This window comes from Polistes dominula, unplaced genomic scaffold (genome assembly GCF_049000335.1).
Source record: "Polistes dominula isolate Pdom_NZ unplaced genomic scaffold, Pdom_raw_medaka contig_16, whole genome shotgun sequence".
Taxonomy (NCBI): Eukaryota; Metazoa; Arthropoda; class Insecta; order Hymenoptera; family Vespidae; genus Polistes; species Polistes dominula.
The window spans coordinates 1,126,575-1,153,231 of record NW_028301040.1 but is presented as its reverse complement, the minus strand read 5'-3'; the positions used below and the strand labels follow the sequence as shown (position 1 = coordinate 1,153,231).

Below are 26,657 nucleotides of genomic sequence, written 5' to 3'. Positions count from 1 at the left end.
TCTTCCATATGTAGAAGAAGCATCATGCTTTTGAATTACGACCGATTATTATACTTCTCCGAGAACATCTTCCCTTTTTTTTATTTTTTTTTTTATTTTTCCTCTTTCTCTCTCTAGAGGTTGTTGTAACGCGGATTACACCTTCATTCGGTTTCATGAATGAAAGAATAGGATAGAACAAAGGGAAAAACTCGAGGAATAAATCATGTATACGAATTGAGGGAAAATAAGATAGGTGGTCATGTATAATGGATTTCGAAATTATTGTTCACAGTTGTTTGTTTGTTAGTTAATTGTATGAGATGTTGCAAGGATCGGGAGAAGGTTTTCGATTATTGTAATAATGAAATTGAACGATTAAATCGATTATTTTTACTTACAACATCGATTGGAATCTTTATTTAAGACGTGAAATCGATGAGAAGTTAAATATATCAAATTCAACTTTTAATTTCCACTGAAAAGGCCTAGGTTTAACCTTGATGCGAAAATTGATAACGAATATCATTCATTTGATAATAGGAATAATGAAAATAATATTGAAAATAAAATGTATTCAAACGAGTGAAATATTTTCTATCACAGTGTAACAGAACAATCCTGTTGTTGAAAATCCAACGGTACCCATCGAGAAATACCGGTCCCTAAAAGAAAATATCGGAAACGAATGGCTACGATGACGAGATGGGTATCCGAATGTCGTTGGCTGTTTCTAACTGGAAGCACGTACATACATGAATCGTGTCGCTTTGTCCCTGACAAAGTTTATGTATGCGAGCAGCAGAATCGTCCAGTGGGTTTAGAAGTGCTCCAGGCTATCTGAAACGATGTTGTTGGCCATGGCCGTTTTGCCAGGGGGCATCTCGAATAGGACAGAACAAGGCTGGCAGGCAGGCAGGCAGGCCGCTTGGTTGCTTCCCTTTATATCTCGACCCTCGCGTACTGCCCTATTATACCTAATACTTGATTCCTTTTTCACATTTTTTTTCATTTCGTTCATCCTCCAAATATCATATTGAATTATCGTTCTGATGAATACTTAAATATTCATAAAATATGCATATACGAATGGCGTTATATAATGAGATTTAATTTGAATATTACTTATTTATTATATAATGTAGACAAAAACTTGACTCATCTACTCATTTAATACCAGTGTTCCTACTATCTATCGTAGGTAGATGGCATTAAGGAAGGGTGACTTCAGGATTACAAAAGCTGGAGGGGACCGAAACGCCCCAAGCTAGCAAAGCTCTCGCAAGAAGAAGCTTGTGGGATGAGTTGAAGAGGAGGTCAGAAGAGGAACGAAAAAAAGCCCGTTAGCGATGCTCTCGTGATCGTTGGTTGTATTGGTGGATATAACGTTAGCCTCACTCTCCCAATGGTACTCTGGTGGCGCTCGAGAGAGCGCGAACACTCGAAACCGACGACCAAGTCGCAGTCTCATCGAAGCCGCGGTCGTGCGCGGCTTGATGAGCTAGTTCTGCGTATAACTATAAACGAAAGAATACTACACGTGAACCGAGAGACCACGTGGGTTGGTGGGTGGGTGAGATTGTTTGTTACGTCTTATGATCACAATACGAGATGGACAACACGTTTTTCTATATCTCAGAATAAAACTCGAGAAGAGTTGAGGATAAGTGTGTTGGGTTTCCTTATTTTTTTTCTTTCTTTCTTTCATCGTCTCATTTGAGGAGTAACCTGACCATTCCAAAATAGTGGACATCAGAACAACCGTCAACCTGGAGTCCACGTGCCAGAAACGGTGAGTCCAATATCAAGAACTTCAATTATTTGCAATCCCATGAATTTTTCAGTTTCCACAATTGCTACCTTTCTTCTCTTACGTTTCAAATCGATAATATTTTCGTACACAAAAGTAATTTACAATATTTTCGCGATACTAAAACAAAATGTTACATCGAATAGATTTCGGAACGTTGTATCTTTTTTTCTTATCGAGGTAAGGACTTTCACTTGTAAGCACAGTTGTATGAAATTGAATGGAAACGGAAATTAAGCATATAGATAGTTATACGTAAGAGCATATACCTACCTGTTTGGTATCTTAAAAGTAAGACAACATCTATATGCAAAGGATATTCACGCCAACTTTCTGATTCCATCGCGTGACGCCGATTCCATGCTTAAACACAGCAATGCGCCGAACGTGTAACACGTTCAAATGCATAACACGTACTTCGTGTTACGTACAACTTTTCCTTCCTACGTACGATCCATTGTGTTCTCTCGATATCTTTTCAATCATAATTTTAAATTTACATGGACATTTTCTACGCTCATTATCAATGCCATTCTCAAATATTTTGTCTATCATCTGATCTATGATTTTAAAGAACTAAATTTACTTTCAAATATCAGTAGAAATCTATTGCCAAATAACAATACTTGTAATCACACGTCCAATAGAAAAATATCATACACGATAAATCAACCAAAAAATCAAACGATACAACAAAATGTTATCCAGAAAAAAATAAAACCAAAAGAAATTATTAACAAAAAACGTAGACAAAAAAATATGAATCAAAAAGCTCATAATCAAATCATCGAATAATGATCCAATATAAATAGTACGACTAACAGTCCTATTTCGATGATAAATGCAATACGATATCACCAACTTTGGAAAAAAGCTATTGGACGGTAACGTATAGTACAAAAGTATGTATAAATGTATCCCTTTATGTATGTATGTGAATATTCGCAGAACATGCATCTCTATATGCATTTTCATATACATTCAAATTTTTCTCAAAGTGTGCATATAATATATATAAATGTATACGTGCATTTATGTGTGTGTGTGTGTGTGTGTCAGAGTACGCTCGGGGCGCAAAAGAGGGTCGGTGAGCCGCTCTCGCATTTCAGAACGGATGTGGGCTCTGTGGAAATTGTGCTGGGGTAGTAAAAGGAAGGACTGTATAGGGGAGGGGAAGGGAAGGGAAGGGACGGGGAAGGGGAGGGGAGGGGAGGGTGAAAGAGGGGTTGTTCGCGCGCGCACAGGTTGGAACGCGGGGGTTGGAAATGGGGGCCGAAGGCATGGCCCCGAGCGCAGACGCGTTCTGCAGTTGCCGTAATTAGAACCGAACGCTTCGAGCATATAGCCGTGGGCTGACGAGTCTCCCGCGGACCGAAATTATTCACGAAGCCGCGCCACCAACGGCGAAATTTTCTCGTAAATATTTTCTCTCCTTCTCGAAAAAGAGAGCGAGAGCGAGAGCGAGAGCGAGAGAGAGAGAGATAGAGAGAGAGAGAGAGAAAGATAAAAAGAACGCTATCGTTCCTGATGGGTGACTCCATAAGTCGTAAACGTATATTATAAAGGTCGTTCGTTGTACTTGTATATCGAGAATATCAAAAAAAAAAAAATACCATAAAGTACCTAAAGAATCCCTTTTTTATCTTCTTTTTGTATCATTGATAGGTTTCGAATATTTTTTTTTTGTTTTTTTTTGGAAGATATCATCGAGAAATAATAACGATACTACTGTATATCATAAATAAACGTTAAATGGTACATATTCTTGTTGATTGTAAAATAGATAACATGTATTTCGATATTATAAATGGCTTCTTTTTTTTTTTTTTGTATCGAATTATTTAACAATTTAATTATTCAAAGGATAAGAATTTATTGGATTATATTATATTATATAGCAAACGGTATGTAATTGTATCGAATTATTTGAATAATTTGATCATTTATTCTCAATTTGTCTTTATCTTACTTAATTGAAATTAATAAAAGGAGAAATAATAAATGGATAAATAAAAGTTATCTACAAACGTGTGAGATATATTTTACAAAAGGGAAAAAAAAACTAAGGAAGTAATTTTCTAATCTAATCTAATCTACATCTGGGTTCGATTTGTCCTAAAACTAAAAGATATTTTGCAGCTATATGTTGAAACTTTGCGTTGCATGAAATTCCAATCAGGCTTAAAACCGCGCGACGTGTCTCGGTCAGAGTTTCCGTCTCGTAGGGTAAGTAGGTGAGAGTAAGTGGTGGGAATAAGCGAGGATGAAATGGAGCAAGACACGCATTCGCGCGTATCGGGAGTGCCCCCTTGCACTGGTCTTAAGATACATACGTAGGCAGGTACGTATGTACCTAATCTAAACTAGCAGGTACATATATACCTGGGGCCATGGACCGTAATAAAGAAAGGCTAAAAAGTTCAAATAGAAAATGAAGAAAACTAAAAACAACAACAAAAATAAGATCATTTTCGTTTTTTCCCCCCATTGCAACTGGGACACGTAAATGGCCTATATATATATATACTACTATAAACAAACAAAAAACATACAAGATAATCGAAACAAATGTCTACCATAATGTTACTTCGAACATTTTAATTTCATGTTTTTTTTTTGTCAATCAAATTAATTTAACCCCAATTTTCATTATTAACAAACATTTCCCGATTATTCGAAGGGTTAAAAAAAAAAGTCTTCAAAATAAACAACACACATACATATATGTATATTATTTGTAATATCTTTAACGTTAAATAAATATCGTCGAATAGGATTATTTTATGAAAGCGCACGATTTGCATCGGTCGGGTAAGAGGAGAAACTCGATTTGAGTTAACCGGTGAAAAGGCCAAAGGAACTCTCTAACACCGCATGGGGCGGATGCGGAAATCATTGTCGGTTGTAATTAACTAGGATTCTTAATAACTTAGAACGTTGGAACGTGATGGAAGGAAGATACTTCAACGAGAATCGTTTCTTTGGATTTGATCGATGAGACAACTGACAAGATACCATCGAGTTTGATTAACTTTTAATCACAAGAAATCCAATTTCTAAATTCTTAAATAAAAACAAATAACAAATAACATAATAACAAATGCAAACACCAGCGACGTTGAATTTGAATGTACCGTTCAAGTACCAATTGAACATCCACAGTTGCTGTATCGTAACTATAAATGTCTAAATATTTTCTCATCGTATATATATTTTGTATTTTTTATCGAGAAAATATTTAACAAACTGAACATGAAGAAATATATATACATATATATATATATATATATATATATATATATACATATGGCGCGTGCTCCTTATGCATAGTGCGCGCAAACTGGAGGCCGTTCACCGTCAAGAATGAAGAAAATGAACGCGCACGCGGACTCTTCTTTTGCATTTCCTCCACCTTCTTCATCTCGCGTGTGCCATTATGTACCACAAGTATACATACATACATATATATATATATGTATATATATATATATATTTTTTTTTTTCTTCTATTTTTTCCCTTGCATGACCACAGATATACCCTTAGCTCGTACAAGCATACACACACATACACACACGCACACATATACACACACATGTCCATTACTTCTGACATTATTTTGTTTCTCGTTTCTCTAGTACCCCTTTTACGACTGGATCGACATACGATTCTCTCTCTTACTCTCTCTCTCTCTCTCTCTCTCTCTCTCTCTCTCTCTCTCTCTCTCTCTCTGTGGATTTTCTTCTTCCATTCTCTCTCTTTCTCTTTCAAACGAACGAACGAACGAAGGAACGAACGAACGAGCAAGCGACCGACCACGATCGGCTGAAGAATGTAATGTAATGCCTTGTGGCATAAAGTATGCGCGCCATCATTTTTCAGTTATCTCAGTTGTGGATAGTCTCGTTTAATAAAAAATTACACACTTAAGTATTTATCCGACAAAAATAATATTAAATTTCATGTAACATCGTTGTGCGATACGTATGAAACAAAAATACTATTACGCTACTTAAAAGAGGGAATGGGCTGGGGTTGGTTGATAGGGGAAAAGAGGGGGAAGTAGTTTGTATTTCGTTAGAAAGTATCACGCATAAACCTGTATATATCTTGTAAATATCCAAATATTCTAATCATTCTAAATTAAGAGAAATATTAATGATCCTTTAAGATCATTAAGATCATTCATATTTCAAATTTGAAATTAAACCGTGCTCGTTAAATCAAATAATTACCGTCGTTAACGTTAAATGTATATTTTCAACTAGATTATTACCAGTTGTTCTTTTTTTTTTTTTTTTTAATTTCCCCCTATTTAATTTCTAACATTAATATCTTGAAATACCAATTAAATACGCCTCCACTTTGATTATTTCAATTTTGTTTCCTTTTTATTTTTTTGTTTATCTCTCGCAGTTCCGGTTGAAACACGTGTCATTATACGCCTACGTTTCTAGTAATAATACACGTGTATCTGTGTGTGCGCGTGTGTGTATGCATGTAGTACAGTACCTTTGACAGTTACATCTCGATGCATACTAGACGCATATCCGCCTTCCGCGAACGCATACTACTACCTACTACTACTATTACTACTTACTTGTTTGCATGAGTGAATTTATTTCATTCTGACGATGAAAGACCACCAATAGAAAACAAAACAACCCGGATCAATCAACGAGCGCGTCTTTCTTCCACGCCCTCGACCGAGACCGACCTACTGTCGATACTTCTTAACGAGTTATTCCCCATCTATCTATGCAGGCTATCGCGGAAGTTCTTCTTCTTATACTTATACTTGAGAAATCTGAACGTAAATTTACGTGACGTTGAACTTAAGACACATATATATATATATATATACTAGGGGTGCCCCGCCACACGTTGCTGTGGCTCACAATCAGTTCAATACACACGTCTTTAAGTCACTAACAGAGATAATCATGACTCTAATTAATTAATAAACAAATAATTCGCGATTAATAAAATAATATTGCGATTATAAATTGAGATATAAATTATCCTATCTTTCAAGTTGGATGAAACTGCATACAGTGTGCAAAATTTGATTAAAATCGGTTCAATAGTTTAGAAGTCCATTGCGGACAAACAACGTGACACACTTAATTTATATATATTAAGATATATATTGGTGATAAACGTAAACGTATACAATATCAAACAAAAGTATTTACCAAATGATTACACTTTCGTTTCAATTATTATTCGTTTCTTTCATTTTTATACAATACTTCCTGTATTTATCTGATCAATATTTGTTAATAAATATTTGATAGAATAATAAATGAAAAATATTAATTGATGCAAAATACAAAAATAATAATAAATAACAGAGAAAAAAGAAAATGATTAAAGGTAATACGATTATTAATTTACGAATTATTTGTTTCAAATGTTAAAAGTTGACGTTTGATTTTTATTGTTTTCTTCTTATCTTTAAATATAATTCACGTTAATACGCTGTTATTTACGTTACACATAAATTTCAGGACTAAATGTATTGCGAAAAGCCAAGAGGAGTGTTACACGATAATGACGCAACGGAAAGGACAATAAAACGTTTTAGTAATAGTCTAAACTGATGGTGTCTATGCCGCAAGCTAATCCAAAACGATACGTTCCTAGGTAGATATCCTAGTATTTGCATCGTCGATTGTACCGTTGTAGGTAAATGCATAAACGAGTTGTTGCAATTACTAATCGATCATCGTAATGTGACGTTCTTGTTGAGCATAGTATCTTTCATTATTCACAATTACGATCGTTTACTAAACGATAATTCCTTATTCGTGTATAGTAAATAAAATATATATATAAAATGAAATATATTGTCTATGATTAATTATTCTCAATTATAATAATATAATTATCTTCTTTTTTCATTTTATTTTTTTCGTCATTGTTCGTTCACGTTATGGTCAACCCTTTTTTTTTTTTTTTAATTTTATTTGGCGCAAGCTCTTTGATTCTCTTCTTTACGTTAAAGCCGCCGGTTCAGTTCAGTTGAACGCAAGTTAAATATTGTTTCTCTGCTAATTGGCTTATTAATATATATGAAAATTATGTGTTAATGTTCGACCCGGGCAGAAAGGTAACGTTGGAATGAGTGAACCATACTATTGTACCCGACCAAAAGCAATATAACAGTTAAAATCAACGTTGTCGTCGCTTGACCGAACGGATACCTGACCACTTGGAATCGATAAACGAAATTATCTCAATAATTGATAACATTTTATATCTCTTACATGTAAATACGCGTTACACCGTAGGTCAGTTATACACGTTGTTACACGACTAACATATTTTCGAACAAATTTTACCTTTATATACGATTGTAACCATTCATCGAAGTTTTCTTCTTTTTTTTCGTCCCATTTTTTTCAAATATTATTTTTTTGTCATCTAACAATTCACAATATTATATATCCGACATACATTCCAAATAACTTTTCACGAATTTTCAAACACCGATATTTAAAAAAAAGAATATAACATATAAGGAAATATTCAACATCATCTAAAACCGTTTCACAACTTATCGCTTATGTTTTAGTTTTAATGAGTTTCATAATTATTAACCTGTTCATCTTTTTTTCTTTTTTTTTTTTTTTTTGTTTTTTTTTGTTTCCTCTGATTGCAGACGGAAATGTGAGGCCGACGGGAAGGAGGCGAAGGCCGAGCTAACGGCGCAACGCAGTATGTTCCCTAGCGCACAAATTAAGATGAGGCAAGTAAAGAAATAAATAAATATATAAAAAAAAAAGAAAGAATATAATAAAACAAAATTACAATCTCTTTCTCTCTCTCTCTCCCTCTCTCTGTTACCACGAGCCATATACCGTGTAAATTATTATCGACATAATTGTGATTAGAATTTTAATGAGTTACGTTCTGTTATTATAAAAAAGTCTATATGTATAAAATATATTATATATACATATGTCTGCACATGTGAACCTGTAAAAAAAAACCTTAGAACAAATTTGTAGAAAAAGATATATTTTTTGTATTAAAGTTCAATGACAATAAAATGTTCGTTTTTTTTTTTTTTTTTTATTAGATTGCTGTCGCCAAGCAGTTCGCCGGCCACGTCGCCCACAATGTCAAATTCCTCGTCACCGACACCACCGACGCCAGTTACCCCAGTTTACAATCAGAAGATGACGGGTATACCGTGTGTAGCAGCAGCTTCGAGGTACACGGCACCGGTCCACATTGACGTTGGTGGTACGATATATACATCCTCCCTCGAAACTCTAACCAAGTAAGTCAACATCTCCGAGGATACTAAATATATATATAACATTTGTATGATCTATGTGATCTAACATAGGAAAGGGTCAATAACTATTAATTCATCAAATATCAATAAAAAACAAAAGTAACAAGCTGTTATATATCGATGGGTTAACATTTTCAAACATTTCTCTTAAATATTATAAATAAATTTAATTGATATATATATATCCTATATTAATTAAACAATCTTAACACAATTCTATCCCCCTCCCTTCATAATATTATAAATTCTGTTCTGAAATCTTTCAAACGTAAAAAAAAAAAAAAAAAATATATATATATATATATATATATTTATAAGAAACACTTATGTGAAATATTTCTAATTAAAGTAAACCCTTTAAAAGTATTAATCTATATCTTTTTTTTTTTTGATCGTTCAACGTGAGAAAAAAAAAGATACGATTACATTTGCCGATGAAAAAAAAATTCCATCGATCTCTTTTTTAAAAACAATTCGCAATCGATCGTAAAACGAAACTCGTACATCTACACTCATGTAACCCAACAACTCGCACGATCGTGTGTAAGGACAAGACGTCGAAAGCGGAGCAAGCAATCCAAGCGATGTGAGTCGATCGTTTAGCCTTTTCCCATAGCGCGAGAGGATCTGACCCGGGATCGGGTCCGGTCGAAGTACGGTCGAGGCACGCTCGGTGTTCCCCTCTTTGGTGGGTCGAAGAAATCGCCTGAGGTAATCACGGCGTTTCGTTCTCCGCCCTTGGTACCGGCCGCGGCTTTTCTTCCTCTCCTCAACCCCCTTACCTTCCCCCTTACCTCCTTTCTTCTTCTTCTTCTTCTTCTCCATCATCTTCTTCTTCTTCGACTGTTAAACATCTCTCTTTTGACAAGCACAACGGATCGCGATTCTGTGTCTCTTACATTTCACATGCACATCTATCTACTTTCTCAATAATTCTTCATAAATCAATCCTGATCTCTCCTACATTCTGACCTATCGATCTGAGTACTTGCATACATGCAGTATATATGTACGAACTATCTAAGTGTATGTAACTGCTGCATATAGATGTGTGCCTTTTGCCACCGGGCTGACAACGGTCAACACCTTGACATTGAACATTCCTATTATCTGAACTGGTGCTTCTCAACCTGAGATCAATCGAACGGATACTTTTATGAATAAGGGATATATGTATGTACATGTGTATAGTTGAAAAGGGGGACCCATCGGAAGAATTTCTCAAACGTTAGTAAGATAGTTGGGGATATAAAAAAGACAAAACAACAAAAAAACTAGTACGTATCGCACGATAGAATATCTTTCGTTTCTGTCTTTTTCAACAAAGTCAGATTGCCCGTAGGCTTCACGAGGCCATCGTTATTATATGTTATCGCTGTGGAAGGTATGGGAACCGGCTCGAGGAGGCACACTAGGTACTACATCGGCATTTCCCCTCCCCCTCTGCCCTCCTCCCTCCTCCTCCCCCTGCTCCCTCTACCAACCCCCTGGCCCCTTTCCCCTTCGCCTCTTCATCCTCTCTTTGCCAACCCGTATACCATAACGCACCCGGTTGTGCTTCAACAACACGAGCACCGTCTCAGTCCTATCTTCTCCTTATTCTTCTTTTTTTCTTTCTTTCGTTCGTTCAACGCCGATTCGCGGATCTCTTAACGCGTTCCTCGAGTTTTCTCAACTCGTTTTTTTCCACCGACATACACTCATCTATTATATGCTAAATTACGTCGACCTTCGATCGCGCACACACGCAAAAGAAAGAGAATCGAGAATCGATGTTACATCGTAGATAATACGAGTCAACGATTATCTTACTTAAAAACTCAAAAGATGAAGAGAGAGGGAGGGATATATATACAATAATTGATTTTCAGGTACCCAGAATCAAGGTTGGCCAAATTATTCAATGGTAGTATACCTATTGTTCTGGACTCCTTAAAGCAACATTATTTTATCGACAGGGATGGTAGTATGTTTCGGCACATACTGAATTTTATGCGAAATTCACGATTATTGATACCTGACAATTTTGCCGATTTGGATTTATTGCTAGAGGAGGCGCGATACTTCGACATTGCACGTAAGTTTTTCATATATCAATTAGAAAATAATATAATTACAAAATATTATTAATTAAATTTTGAACACCTATTAATAATCATCTGTGTGTGTGTGTTTTTTTTTTCTTTTCTTTTTTAGCAATGTGTAAACAATTGGAACAAATAAAAAAGGAACGTATAAAGAATGGCATTACGAATTTATCATCGACGACAGGCTCGGCTTGTTCAACGGCAACCTCGACTGCTTCGGCAGCGTCTACTATGACAACTACGACATCCTCGTCGCCTAAACAAGGCTCAGGAAGACAAATTGGCATGCGCGGTAAAGGAACGTCGAGTTGTTCCCTGGAGTGTACGGGTTGTTCGAGTTGCGTGTCGCCGTGCGATCACGAGGCCGAAAAATTTCGCGGTACCGAGGGTAACCGCAGTTACGAATGCGTTGCCCTACACGTCAATCCTGATCTCGGTGAAAGAATTATGCTCTCGGGTGGTCACACACTTCTCGATGAAGTATTTCCCGAGGCTATGCAAGCTGTGATTAACGCACGTTCTGGTATTGCCTGGCATCAACAGGACACCCGTCATGTCATCAGGTTTCCACTGAATGGCTTTTGCAAACTAAACTCCGTTCAAGCTATTACTCGACTACTCAACGCAGGATTTCGTATTGTTGCCAGTAGTGGTGGAGGTGGTGAAGGTCAACAATTTTCAGAATACCTATTCGTCAGACAGGCTGTTAATACCTGACGGAAAACGATCCACTTTTATCCCATCATCGTTTTATCGATTTTCGCGATTAATATCGTCTCTAATATGGAATACTCGAATGAACCGAACAATCGTGATTCAAACAACTGTTCTCATCTCCAATTATCTACAAAGCTAAATCTATTTTTACGCTGCAATTGGATAAATCGATTCAATGACGTTAAAAACCGTTCGATGATATATTAAATATCGATATCCTTATCATTCCTGATTTTTTTGTTTTTTTTCGTGCTAAAAGAAAAACCAAACGTATGCGCGGAGTTGACTTCAAAAGAAAAGACCAAATCGACATAACTGTACGAGGAAAAAAAAAACGATATTTTGCGTCTAGAATCTTTTTACGTGAAATGAACGTAATTAATGTTAGCTTTAAAAAAAAAAAAAAAAAAGAAAAGGAAAAAAAGAGACCAGAAAAAGAATATGAAGGAGTGAAGGAACACCATGTCAGCATTCGTCCAAGGATAAATATTTTATTCGATATTGCTCCTAAAGACTCTGTACTTAAAGATAGATGATGCATCTTTACAAGTACAGGCCAGTCTTTCAAATTTGTTATTATAATAATAAGATGTACTTATATGTATTTATATGCCATATATTAATTATTGTAAATATCGCGAATAAACTATCGTTCGTCTATATACACACATACGAATTGTTACGTATATGTGACGTGTTTTATTTACAAAAAAAAAAAAGAAAAAATGAAATATTACTTTTCAGTGACCCACGTAACTCGATACCATAAAAACAATACACACATGTCCCCATGCTCGTGTTAAAAAATTGCCAACAAAATTTGTCACAATTTACCTATTACTTTTAACGGACAATAATAAACCACCCCTCCTCCCTTAATTAAATATACTTATAAAATATTAGGATGATACAAAAAAATAAAGGAAGAAAAAAGAAAAAAGTGAGAGATGCGCCGATCGCGTAACCTCCAGAACGAGGAATAAAGCGTAGGAAGATCGTAGCCACGGGCCCCGTTACCATGGTAACCATGAACTCAATATCCGCAACGCCAATAGGCACTACTAGCCTCAGGCTGTCATCCCTCGAACCAGACCCGCTGCTGCCGTCGTCGAGTTCGCCGATCTCTCCCTTGCAACCCACCTTTGCCTCTTCTCTTCCTGCCTGCCTGCCTGCCTGCCTGCCTACCTACTTCCCTCCCCCTAGCCCTCCCTACCTCCCTTTCCTATCTCCTTCCCATCCTCACTTTCCCCCTCCCCTCTCTATCTTCTTCCTCGTCTTGATTATATCCCATTTCTAGATCGCCGCAGGGACTACTCTCGTACACCGGGTCCTCCGATACACGACACGAGGTGAAGTAGCCTTCGGCATCGACGTAGAGAAGATGGCTTTGAAATTCTGGAATTTCCCCGTGATTTTAGTATATGGATAATCTAATTGTTTTATGCGAATCTCTCTCTCTCTCTCTCTCTCTCTCTTTCTTTTTATCTCAATCAATCTTCTAGAAAAAGTGTTAGATCCTTTTATTTGTTGTTGTTGTTGTTGTTGTTGTTGCTGTTGTTGAATTATAAAATAATTAGGATAATAAAACAAAAACATGGAATCATTTGTATTTCATTATCGCCGTTAGTTACAATGATATAAATAATATGAAATAATACTACTATTAAGTATTCTATATTCTTAACATTTTAACGACCGCTAGCCTATTTATAGACTTTTTTATTGTTACCGACACTTACCGAACAGAAATTGATTAATCAGCTTTTAGTTATCGATTGACATTGCGATAAAGAGTCACTAAAATTATATGAACAATGATTTGTTATTAGAATCTTATTTAGCATCTTATTAAAATTTGTTAGTAGAATCTGCAGCTGAACTGTTGGTCAGACGTGCATATGCTGTTGAAACCTTAGCGGTTGGTAAAATGTTAAATATAATTAGAAGAATTACGAGTATATATTATAACTAAATTCCCCTGTTAAAGTAATGATCACGACATGGCACAAAACGAAAGGATCCCTCACCACTAATTCAATCTTTTTATTTGTGCACTAATCATTTCCTTCTTTACCGAACGAGCAATACTCTTTAAAGACATTTGTTCATAATTGTACTATTGTTCAGATTTCTTTTCTCTTTCTCATTTTGATTGCTTTTTGTTATCGAACATCGTAACTTCCTTGTTAATATATCATCAACTATCACTATCAGCTATCCCGGTTTTCACTGTCATGTATCTACATTAATCATCGAATTAGAATCTATTCATAAAAAGTTTGCTTGAGGTATTCATTTAAAAGGATCATTCTTCTTTCTGCAATAGGATAAGAGAGGAATACAAAAAGGAAAGATTACAAATCAAGGAAAGTTTGGTTGTAGTTACTAGATAAGGGTAAGGGACTTGTATTTCTCGGTTTGGAAATGAAAGAAATACAAGAGCTGGCGTGGGCAGGGTCGCTAAGCCCTGAAGTAGGTCTGACCGCTTCCGGGATCGAATGATCAGAACTACTCGCTACCCTAATTGTTCACAATTGATCTATCAAAAATACAACCTCATTTAATTCAACAATATCGAATGATAAGATTTTAATCACTAATAATTTTAAAATATCATAATAAATGCTTATGTTAATTAAAAATAAAACAAACAAACAGACAAACAAATAAACAAATATTATTCTTCCATTAGATTAATTTCAATTAAAAATGAATTATTTGATATTTTCTAACTCGTTTTTAATCAAACAAAAATTCAAAGCAAGATAAAATAAGAGCAACCATGTCAGCATTCGTCCAAGGATCAATATTTGATTCAATATTGCTCCTAAAGGCTCTGTACTTAAAGATAAATAATGCATCTTTACAAGTACAGATCAGTCTTTCAAATTTGTTATTATATAATAAGATGTACTTGACATAGTATCTTAAATTTTCGATTAAAGCATAATATGTATAATATAAAATGTATAATAATTAATAATAAAAATTGCACTCTCTCTCTCTCTCTCTCTCTCGGAGAGGTACCGGAACAAAAGGAACTACGTCGCTCACTTCTTGACTCTCTTAGAGTTCATAGGATAAATAAATCTTTTGTGACAAAATTACAGTATTAAGAGTAAGCATACATAATAGAGATTTATATAATATGGATTTCGTGTTGATTGAATTAGTGTTAATTTTTGTAACGTTGGATTTGTGTGGTGATGTAAGAAGAATGAAATAAGTATTTGTGTACATATGCATATTGGGATCTCTAGCACTTGAATATGCTATCTAGTGGTTACATTTAAAATTAGGGTAGATAGGTCGAATTGCTACGCCACGTGGGATCTCTAGCACTTGTATGCGCAATCTGGTGGCTAAATTCAAAATTAGAGTAGATAGGTCGAATTGCTACGCCACACCCCCCTTGCCAGAGATGCCAATATGTATGCATTTACTATAAACCTTATAAAGGGGAGAGAACTGCGATTGTATCACCTAATAAACGTATCTATATATTATAGTTAATTATAGATAGATATAAAAACATTAAAATGTGTGTGTGATTATATCACCACAATACTTTAACCCTTTATCCTACTTTGTCTTGACGTATTCTTCCTTTTTCTTCCTTTGCGACGTTCAAATTAGTAGATGTTGATCCTTTCTGCCAATAAGAAAAATACTTGTGATATAAGGTTAGAACAAACAAGAAAGAGGCGTGGCCAAGCGCGCGCTCTAGCCAATGAAACCAACCCAAGTGCAATCTTTCTTTCTTTCTTTTTTTTTTTTTTTTTTTTTTTTTTAAACCACAATACTTGTTCATTAATTATTATTCCAATGTATCTTTATTAATATTTTCTTCTTTTCACCAAAATATAAATATCATAAAAAATGTTTAAACAAAATTCTTTATATATCAATATTTAATATCAATAATCAATTATATATATATATATATATATATAGAAAACTAAGTAAAAAAGAAGAATAAAAAATTGAATGATTCTTTGGTGAAACTTGTTTTAAATTTTATTTTTTTCCTCGATTACTGCTTTTCAATACAATTTGTAAAAATAGCATACTATACCAAAATTGCTATATACTGTTACTTTTTACACATTTTGTCTATTTATATATTTATATATCCATATTCCACGTAGTGGCAGTAAGTATTCTTTATAATCTATGTTTTGAAGGATTCATCATTGCATTTTTCAAATTCTTCATAATAAAGACATATAATTGCAAAAAAAAAGAAAGCACAAATCTAAGTGAGAACCAATTTCTTACAGACGATGTGCACAACAAAAATATGATATATGAATGATGGCAAATGTGTGTTGTGCGTGTTGTGGAAAAATTATATTATTATTACTGAAAAATAAAGTATTTACACGATATTATACTTTATATTGATTGTTTTGCATCGACGGGCCCCTTTTATATATATATATATATATATATATATATATATTCAATATAAATAAAAATTAATTCATTTAATTATCCTCAACTTATAGTGAATGAAAATGTGACAATGCAGAGAGAGAGAGAGAGAGAGAAAGAGAGAGAGAAATAGAGTGAAATAGAAATAGAAAAAAAAAAAAAGAAAGAGAAATTGAGAGAAGAAAAAAAAAATCAAAGAAAGATATCGATAAAATAATTAATGTGTGTATATATATATATATACAATATATGCATGTTAGTAGTGTCAAAGATAATTAAAATTTATGAGATCAAATGTATCTTTATATAATATTCTTCATTTTATCTTTATATAAATTGTATATTGTACAATTGAATTAATTTTAAAAATGTCATAATAATATTTTTTAATAACATGTTTTTTTTTTTTTTTTTTTTTTAATATAACTCTTTTTCAATCCCTAATATGAGAATCAAATAATGTTTTCAATTAGAACGAAAGAGATCATTTGTAATATATAATTTCTATCAAAGTGAAAAATAACGTTCTATGATTTTTCTCTACATATCTGTAATAATAGCGTTAATTTCTCACGTAAGATTAAAATACTGTATCTATGGCCCGCCGAGACAATAATTTTTCCATTTGAGCCATATTATGATATTACTATCTATATATATATATATGTATATATATATATATATATATGAATTGCGTTAAAACTCTTTTTACATTATTTATATATAGAATTTTTTTTACAGAGAATGATGCTTATTCGGGCATCGATTTATCCTATCATTTTTATAAATTTCTTCTTTTTTTTTTTTTTTTGATCCTGCTTTTGTTATTAATAATAAATAGATTTCCAATAAGAAATAAATTGTATATCATATATGCTTATCAATCGATAAGGACATCACCAAAATTGTGGCAGTCTTTTTCAATGGGATAAACTTATCAATTAATTTGGAGAACAAAAAAATTATTGTTATTTTAAATGTAATATCTCTTCTCCCTCGTTTGATGAAAATACGTACGTATCTATGACCGATGTTTCTATTTTATATATATATATATATACATATATATATATATATATATATATATATATATATATATATATATATATACATATATATATATATATATATATATATATATATACAGGATATTCTGTACAATTGATGATACAAGCGAACAATCATGATTTTACATGAAAAACTAAATCCTAACTGTACAATCAAAATTTGTTTCATATGTAAATGATTGTTTTAATGTTCAATCAAATATTCTCGAGAAAAATAAGTTTAAAAATGTATCAAGTAAAAGTTTCATCAGGCTTCAGGTTGACAGATTTTTTACTAATCTTATTTCTCGGATATTTCGAAGAACAATTTTTTTTTTTTTTTTTCTATTTATTAATATATTTACAAACATTATATATCAGTATGATAATTATCAATTGAGTAATTTTATCAACTTTTAATTTATCCCAGAGTTGAATCTAATTATCAAACTAATTTCTCTCAAAAACAAAGATTTATATATGAACACAAACTTTGATTGTATATTTTTGATTATAGTTTTTCGTTTAGTTTATTCCCCGTTTGCTTGTACTCTCAATTATAAGATACCCTGTATATAAATCTATATATATATATATATATATATATATATATATATATATATATATATATATTTTTATACACATGAGTATCATTTGCACGTAATATTGAAGAAAAAATTTGTCATAAACTCATTTAGTAAGAGAAACTATCACCGCAAAAACATATTGCTCTCTGACAATTGACTACATAATATTAGTACGTGTGTATACCCAAAATAATAAACGCACCTAATAAATTCCTTCGCAGAGGATTTTTGTATATACAACTAACATTGTACTATAATTGCGCAAAATAAAATTAACATGGGCATATCTACAAAATGCAAAGCGCCTGTGCAGTTTTAGCTCTTTCATGAGCACCTTCAGAGAAATGTACACATTATTATTATTATTATTATTATTATTACTCTTATTCTTCTTCTTCTTCTTCTTCCCTATTTCCTTTTCTTTTTTTTTTTCTTCTTCTTCTTCTTCTTCTTCTTTTTCTTTCAACTGCACTGTGATATTTTCTACAATATAGGCACCCGTGTACATCCATTGAAATTTGTTTTTTCTCTTTTTTTTTTCTTCTTCTTCTTCTTCTTGTTTTACATACAAATCAGGTACACACTCTGAATTTTTTCAATCGATTATTGATGCAAAGTACAATTCTCTTTCTTCAATTTTTTGTTTTTTTATTTTTGTGTTTCTTTATAGGTTTTTCCTTCTTCTTTTTTTTTTTTTTTTTTTCAAATAGAACCTGCACTAAATCCCAAACAGGAAACAAATATAATTAAATTAACATCGATCGAAAGAATATTCATCATTATTCATACTTTTGTAAATGTTTCTTTAATAAAAAAACGTAACAGCTAGTTGGTTGATTTTTTTTTTTTTTTTTTTTTTTATAAACACTGAAAATGTAGATTACAACATAATATACTGTTAACAATTCCATCATATTGGTGGAGCGTAGCTATATTTTGTTGTACCAACATTGAAATTATCTCTATATGATATTAACGTGTAAGATATTGTACAAATTTTCCATACATTTTGGACAATGTGCTCGTGTCACATTATGTTTGTATTATTTGCAAAAATACAATTTACTATTTTAACAAAACCTGCACGCATGTATATCTCTTAAACACTATCGCTACAATGTCCAAAAGTATAGGTCAAGTATTATAATGCAGCAGGCATGTATATATAGCATGACAATGTACACACATTCATTCATTCATTTTCATATAATCATTCTATAATAACACACATCATCCACCATATAACAATATTCATATATGGTTAATCACATTTACTCAGTGCCATAAAGGCTATTCAAGACTAACTCGACGATGAGATGTGCTCATACACATTACTCCTTTTCATTAATTTGAATTTCATGTTGAAAAATAAAGAACGATCTATTATATTACATTTAAAAAATTTTCTTCTCAGTCATTTACAGTAGGGAAGCATGGTAGAAATAACGTCATTTTAAATGTATGCGATATCACAAGGCTGATCCGCAGCAAACGTCATCGTAAAACATACGATATGAAATGCCATACGATATAACATACAGTATAAAACCGCACTGTCCATTCAGGTCCATTGAGACCAGCTCACACAAGACCGTGTATGTAGGGCGCCATATGTCGGGCGGATCATTCGAGTTCCTGCCCTTCATAGAACATCACTTCAAGTAAGATTTGTATAGCATTGTGCTTCTACACGTTTCTTTCTCTTGTTCAAGAAGAAACAATAAATCGCGAAAGTTCACCCTCTTTAAACGCGGTCTCATTGGCATTTGTCTGTTCATTCCAGTTACTGAGGTGTTTAAATTGGAATTATTTCCTGGACTATTAGCAGGTCCTCCGATATCGAGTTTAGGTTTTTTGCGAGGACCAATTGCCTGCAGAGCAGTTAAATTAGCTTCTCTTTGTCTTAACTCTTCCATTTCTGCACGTTGCATCTGAAAAATAATTAATCATCGACAATTAATAATACTCGTCCAATTCTTTTTCTCATTTTTTTTTCTTTTTTATTTTGATCCTTCAATTGACAATTGTTCATTAATAGAAAAAGAAAACAATGAAATAATTAAATTAACATAAATACCTCTTTGGCTTTGGCCTTCAATTTAGCTTGCTCAGGATCTTCTGTTTTAGCACGACTTTTAGCAGCGCGCAGCAGTACCTCTCTTTCTTGTTCCTCGTGTCTTTTGCGTTCTACCCTATCAAGATCTTCCAAAAATTTTAACTGTGCTCTTACATCTTGCGTTACTTCGTATCTTGGGTCCATCTAATCGTTGCATACGTAATTTGATTAATAAATCAAACATTTACATATACAATCTTCTAATAACTAATATTAATCACTTCGTTCTCATGAACGTGTTATCCCACAACGACAAAACTGCATGTACAAGTTTGATTGTCAATTGTACAAAGTTTATTATATACCCTTACCAAAATTATCGCTTTCCCGAATTAAAGTTCTTAATCTAATAATGGAACACATGCAAGATATGTCTGTGGCAATACACGAACAGTACCACAGCACGATATAATACGTCTGTGACTTTGTACAAGCAATATTGTCATCGCGAGATAACACGTCCGTAAGAACGAAGTGGTTAATAAAAATGACAACTCGGTTTACCTTTATAAGATCTATCCTGTGTTCGGCAATTAATGCTAATTTTTCGACTACATTTTTTAACCTTTCTTGTGCAGCATGGGAAATCAATGCAGCCACTTCCTGATTAGGTTCTTCTAAGCCATAATTAGAAACTAAAGGGGAAAAAAATAAATGTTTCCTTTGAAAACATCAGTATAATGTAGTATATAAAAAGATAAATAATATCATATATATATATATGAACCATATATTTTTAATATAAATATTGCTTATTACCTATTTGCTTAATTCTTTGTTGTAATGGTGCCATGTGTAAGAATATTTCATCTTTACAAGAACGTATCTGTGTCCCTACAAACTCTGTTGAGCCAAGAATTCTTTGAGATTCTTCTGCAAGATTAACACCACCCATAGCTGCTACGTCATTAATGTCATCATCTCCGCTGTAATAAAAATATACATTATATACACCTCTATATTATTTTATAATGTTTATCTCGATATCATATTTTGTATCAATATTCTTATAAAAATATATTTCTTATTTCAATCCATATTATAATAAGTCAAAATACTTACGTATACCCAGCTGAAGAAAAAGTCTTCTTTTCTTTTTCTTTGGCAGTGGGTTTTGGCACCAAAGAAGGCACTATGGTCCTGTTAACGATAGAAGGTGTGTTAACTGTTTTGGCTTGTGCAGTAGTTGTTACTGTTTTAACAACAGTCGTCGTAATTGGTGCTTTTTGAACGACGGGTGGTGTAGGACGTATATTAGTAACAGCTACTGTTGATTTAACAGCATAAGCAGTTGGGCTGCGTACAACAGTTGGCACAGGACGCATCTAAGACAAAATTAATATTTACATGAATTTTCAGTTATATTTTTGTAAAATATATATATACCGAACAAATACTTACCAGCCTTTGTTGTACTGGTTGGGTAGGTCGAGGTACTGTCGTTGTTGCTGTAGGTAATGGCGCCATTACTTTCACTTGTGTAGCTGGTGTTGTTACAACAGGAATTGTAGGTGCAATTGCAGCCGTTGGTCTTATTTGATTTTGTTGCTAAACGTTACAAACAAACAAACAAACAAACAAACAGTTAAAGTATTTACAATATAATGATATTTGAATATAAATAACGGATTAAGCAAAATATTATTTACCTGTGTTACTACTGGTGCTGCAGATGCTATAGTAAACACAACACTAGCTGGAGGAGGTTTTATTCCATCAATGACTAATTCATTCATCACAAGAGATTGACGTAGAAGTGGTAGACTCCTTTTGAGAAAGCCAATTAGGCATGGCTGTGGAGACGCATTCAATAATTTTTCAAGTCTATCACAAAATTCTTCTGGCTCAACTTTAGTGTCAATTAATTCTTGTATCAAAGTCCGAACATTTCGTTCCACTGATTTAGGCTCACGACTAGACAATTCTAATAAATTTGCTAAAAATTTACGGCACTTTTCTTTGGTATTATCTAAAGTTTGACGCTAAAAACAACAAACAAAAAACAGAAAAATAACATATAATATAAATATTATAAAATATTACAGAGTATAATTTTAATATACACGAATTTTTTCTAAGATCATTTCTACTAATTTGTTTATCGCATGCATCTTGTTCTACTTAAGATCTATCATATTTGTCTATATTATTATGATAACTTAGATATACTTTAAATAGATTTAAATAAAATAATTTAATATCAAAATAAACTCACCTGTGCCGGCGTCTGAACTGGTTGAACCGTAGTAGCAGTTGGAATAGTTGTTGTAGTAGCTGCTGTTGTAAGAGTAGGAGGAGTTACAATTGATGTTGTGATGGTAGCTGCCACCGTCTGCTTTAATAAACAATAACAATATTAATATAACTATACTAAACAGAATTAATATAGTTTCATATTATTTTATAATATATATATACAGAAATTATAATTTAAAAAAAAAAGTAAATATTTACTTTTAGCGTATTGCATTTTCTTTTAATTAAATAACTAATAAATTTATAAGTATATACTTGTATATACATGCACAAACAAAATATATACTTGAGATAAATCTAAATTGTATATTCCCTTGTATTAAGCAATGAATTGTAATAATGTTGATGTATAATCTTAGACGCACTTGTACCTTATATAGACTCGCTTATTGTCAATTCTCTTTTTTTTTTATAATGCATTTTAATGCATTTTAATAGCTCATTAAAGATTAGCAAGAGATTAGCAGAAGTAATGTACTATATTTGACAAATGTATTTGAATTTAGCATTTTGTAATAATTAACTCTAATAATTACGCTTAACAAGCAAAATTGATGACTTGAAATATCGTATTAAAAGGCAAATTACAATATTTAATAATAATATTAGAACAATCTAAAAGAAAACGATTTCTATCAAAATACTTTCAGTGATAAATCTAATTATTAAGACAATATATATTTATCTATTTACTTTTGTGTAAATAGATCTATAAAAAAAAAATCTAAATTTATAATCATTTAAAATTAAATTCATATATTCAACATCCCTATAAAAATACGCTTAAAAAGTTATATATATATATTACCACATAACATACATAAATATATTATAAAAATGACCAAACTCACTACTACTAACAAACAGATATATAAACTACTTTAAACAAAGAACAGCATTCCAACAGATAAATGAACAACAAAATTCTATCATCACATTGATAGATGTTATATCTTGTATAAATAATAATGAAGAAAAAGAACAAGAAAAAAAGAAAAGAAAAAGTAAATAATAACTTACTATACAAGATTTAGAAATATTGAAAAAGAGCATATTCAAAAGTACAAGCATATTCAAATAATAAAAAGACTATTATAATTTGGTAACGATCAACGACTAAATAAAGAATATCTATAATACAAAATAATGTCAAACTTTACATAAATGGAACGCAGTCAAATCTAATAATATTGAAATAAAAAATACATAGTCTACTATAGAACACCATTCCAACAAACTAAAATCAAAAACCAATGAATTTCTACAACTACTACATCGAGTCTTATAGCAGGTATAAGAGAGCGTCACCTGAACGGGTTTTCTTAAGGTTGCGAGTGGTGGGCCAGTGAACTGAGTGTTCAGCCTACTTACAGCCGGCACAGAGGTTAGACGATAGGTAGTGCCGGGGGATGGAGCTGCAACTACTGCATTTCCTGTGATACTATTTGGAGTAACAGCAGTACCGGATGGTGTTCCTGCTGTTGGTGCTGGTCCTACTCTTAATAACTGATACTGACCATTTTCTGTTTTTAATAATAAATGGCCTTGAGTTCCAGGTTGAAGACCATGCAATGCTTGCAATGTAATCTGTAAATAAAAACAATAAATAATATATACACCTCTAATATATACAATGCATATATACATACATCTATATATATATATAAAGATTAAATTGAATTTTATCAAATCATTTGAGAATGCAATGGTAATTACTTATAGATAACATTTTATAAAGTTTACGTATGCTACTTATCAAAAAAAAAACAAGACACATTTATTGAAACTTTATAAATTGCTTATGTAAAGTTAAATATATGATTAAACTTTATAAGATAGTTAGAAATGAATCAATGTTATGCATTAAGAAATGATTTTCAATAACGTAACGGTATATATAAAGTATGTTTCTCTTACCCCTTGAGTTCCGGGTTTTGCTCCAACCATGTGTGGACTTATAACCACTCTTGGTGCAACTTGTTTTCCTGCTTGTTGAGCTGCTACTGGTGTTCCTGGTCTCATTGCATTAACATTGAGAATTTGCACATTGCTGGGTACAATCGTCGGTGTAACACCAGCTTTACCTTGCAATGCCGAGCTAACGACACTGCTAGTCACAGAGACTGGAACAGACATTGGGACGGAAACCATTCCACCGGGTGCTACACTAGTCTTTATCACTAAAGCAGTGCCTGTCTGCTTGTTTACTCCGGTCACTGCCTGGTTGCCAGTTTGACTGATGGTACCAACGTTAGAAACAGCGTTGGATGTTGTCTGCAGCACTGCTTGTGAGGTTATGCCCAATGTACCATTAGCCAATTGCCCAACAGTTTGTGTAGGAAAAGGAAGCTTGTTATTAGCCGTTGCTACTCCCGTTGTAGCAATAACTTGTCCGATCGTAGGATATATTATCTTAACAGGTTCTTGTCCTGGCGCTACCGCGTTCGAGGTTACTACGTTCACTGGTAGTAAAGTACTCGTAGGAATCGATTTTGTAACTTCTTGAGTCAAAAGATTGTTCACAAGGGTGGCACCGCCACCGTTGGAAACCCCATGTTTCTGTGGTTGTATCGATGCAGTAATGGTGCCCCCGTTGGAAATACTGCTGTTTACCTGATGATTCTGTTGATTAGCCGTTGCAGAACTTGCTTGATGGCCAGAAACGGTTGGCGTCGATGTTACAAGCTGTGTTTCGAGGGAGCCTACTATTGCGTTCACAGCAGATTCGTCAATGTCCGTACTCAGAGCTTCCTCCAGAAACTTAGCAGACGCCATTTTATTCCAAGCTCCAACTGTAAACTGAACTACGCATGCGTCTGTCGCAAATACTTCCCATAGTGCATTGGCTCCCCCACCCTAGCGTGGTTGAAAATTTTACACGACGTGTCCTCGTTTGTCGTCGGCTTTAATCGCACGCTTTGTTCCTAGACTAGTCCTCACTACGAATAACGGTATTCGTTTACGGTTTTTAGTGTAATATTCGTGCACCAATTATTTTTTTATAATTTTTTATATTTATTTTTCTTTATTATTAATCTACCTCGCGTATTACGATTATTCAATACACACCGTGAAAACACATCACCCCGCCAAAATGGCCATTTTTTTACTCACTGCACGCACTAGTTACTTTATTTAATTTATTCAATAATATTTCTTATATTTTTATATAATTCATATAAACGTTCATAATAATTACTATTTCTTTTTATTATTATGGTTTTCTGTAATTGACTGTATGTGAACTTATTTAACAAAACTTATATATGCATAATATATATATATTTAATTGATATGATATGGATATGTATATTTGTGTGACTCATTCACAAAAGTGATACGTTATTTGATTTATATTAGATAGAACTGTTTAGTTTTTAATGATATATATATATATATATATATATACAGATATGATATAATACAATATATTATATGTATATATGTGTGCATGAGATTTATTCGATATAATTAAAAAAAAGAAATTTTCTTATTACAGGAATGAATAAAAATACTAATGTGATATAATCAACAAATATAAAAAGTGATCATAATGATAATAAATGGGAGTTTCATAAGTGAAATATCATGTAACTTCTGTAATGTTATTGAATATAATACTATACACAAATTTGATTTGTTTTTTACATATATATACATATCATATTTTAAACATTCTACTTTTTTCCTTCAACAATAATTACAATTATAAGTATTTTTGTTAAATATATCTCAATCATAAACAAAATTTGATGGTTAAAAGATTATATAAATAACTAGAATAGTATAATAAATATCTAGTTGTATATAAAAAAAAAAGTTACTTTTTAAATATTATTCATTTAACTTTTATTCATAATAATTTATACTGTAAAACTTGGAATGTTATATACAAATAATAAGGAAAAAATGTTAAGATGAATCATAGAATTCAGAATGTATACACAATTATATTCTTATGGAATTTTACTTAAAAATATTAGAGAGAGAAAAAAAATAATTCTACTTACATATATATTGTAAGTAGAATTAATATATAGTACACAATTTCTACTTACATATATATATATATAAATATATATTGTATAAAACAACAACAAAATACTTTAACTGATAATAATTATTGTTAAAGTATAACCTTTAATGGCACATAAAACAAATCTGAGTTGTAAAATTAATTTTTCATATCTTATATAATAAGTTCACATTATATCAATAATCATAATCTTTATACACGATTCTTATTTAATTATTATTTTTCTTATTATTTTACTTTAAAAGAATATTTATTAAACGATAAATAGTTCAAATACCTTCGAAT

General features: G+C 32.5%; 2 protein-coding genes across 7 annotated transcripts; one reads left to right on the top strand and one right to left on the bottom strand.

Moving 5' to 3' along the window:
• The first annotated feature begins 1,248 nt into the window (after positions 1-1,248).
• On the top strand, positions 1,249-18,665 carry twz (BTB/POZ domain-containing protein twz). Of its 3 annotated transcripts, XM_089174846.1 has the most exons (6): positions 1,249-1,771; positions 7,298-7,433; positions 8,452-8,538; positions 8,872-9,075; positions 10,965-11,170; positions 11,290-18,665. In XM_089174846.1, the coding sequence occupies exons 2-6, from the start codon at positions 7,390-7,392 to the stop codon at positions 11,895-11,897; spliced, it is 1,149 nt and encodes a 382-aa protein (XP_089030972.1). In that variant the 5' UTR covers positions 1,249-1,771; positions 7,298-7,389; the 3' UTR covers positions 11,898-18,665. The 3 variants fall into 3 exon arrangements, with proteins under 3 accessions (XP_089030972.1, XP_015177988.1, XP_089030973.1); XM_015322502.2 differs by lacking the exon at positions 7,298-7,433 and having other exon boundaries at positions 1,251-1,771; XM_089174847.1 differs by lacking the exon at positions 1,249-1,771 and having other exon boundaries at positions 7,331-7,475.
• On the bottom strand, positions 17,444-25,714 carry LOC107067210 (TBP-associated factor 4). 4 transcript variants are annotated; one of them, XM_015322507.2, is made up of 10 exons: positions 24,254-25,714; positions 23,645-23,923; positions 22,296-22,415; positions 21,730-22,062; positions 21,482-21,628; positions 21,143-21,405; positions 20,840-21,006; positions 20,585-20,715; positions 20,042-20,224; positions 17,444-19,895 (listed from the first exon to the last, which is right to left on the bottom strand). In XM_015322507.2, the coding sequence occupies exons 1-10, from the start codon at positions 25,109-25,111 to the stop codon at positions 19,617-19,619; spliced, it is 2,760 nt and encodes a 919-aa protein (XP_015177993.1). In that variant the 5' UTR covers positions 25,112-25,714; the 3' UTR covers positions 17,444-19,616. The 4 variants fall into 4 exon arrangements, with proteins under 4 accessions (XP_015177993.1, XP_015177995.1, XP_015177996.1 ...); XM_015322509.2 differs by having other exon boundaries at positions 23,708-23,923; positions 24,254-25,713; XM_015322510.2 differs by having other exon boundaries at positions 22,296-22,412; positions 23,708-23,923; positions 24,254-25,713.
• Between the last annotated feature and the right edge of the window lie 943 nt (positions 25,715-26,657).

What these genes read in the sequence shown, in the direction of transcription:
- twz (XM_089174846.1), top strand. Translation starts at nt 7,390, where the DNA reads ATGGTGTCTATGCCGCAAGCTAATCCAAAACGATACGTTCCTAG. An exon ending in AGCGCACAAATTAAGATGAG is followed by an intron (nt 8,539 to 8,871) that starts GCAAGTAAAGAA and finishes TTTTTTTATTAG; the next exon opens with ATTGCTGTCGCCAAGCAGTT. An exon ending in TCCCTCGAAACTCTAACCAA is followed by an intron (nt 9,076 to 10,964) that starts GTAAGTCAACAT and finishes ATTGATTTTCAG; the next exon opens with GTACCCAGAATCAAGGTTGG.
- LOC107067210 (XM_015322507.2), bottom strand. Translation starts at nt 25,111, where the DNA reads ATGGCGTCTGCTAAGTTTCTGGAGGAAGCTCTGAGTACGGACATTGAC. An exon ending in CAGTTCAGACGCCGGCACAG is followed by an intron (nt 22,063 to 22,295) that starts GTGAGTTTATTT and finishes TGTTGTTTTTAG; the next exon opens with CGTCAAACTTTAGATAATAC. An exon ending in TTTTCTTCAGCTGGGTATAC is followed by an intron (nt 21,007 to 21,142) that starts GTAAGTATTTTG and finishes TTTTTATTACAG; the next exon opens with CGGAGATGATGACATTAATG.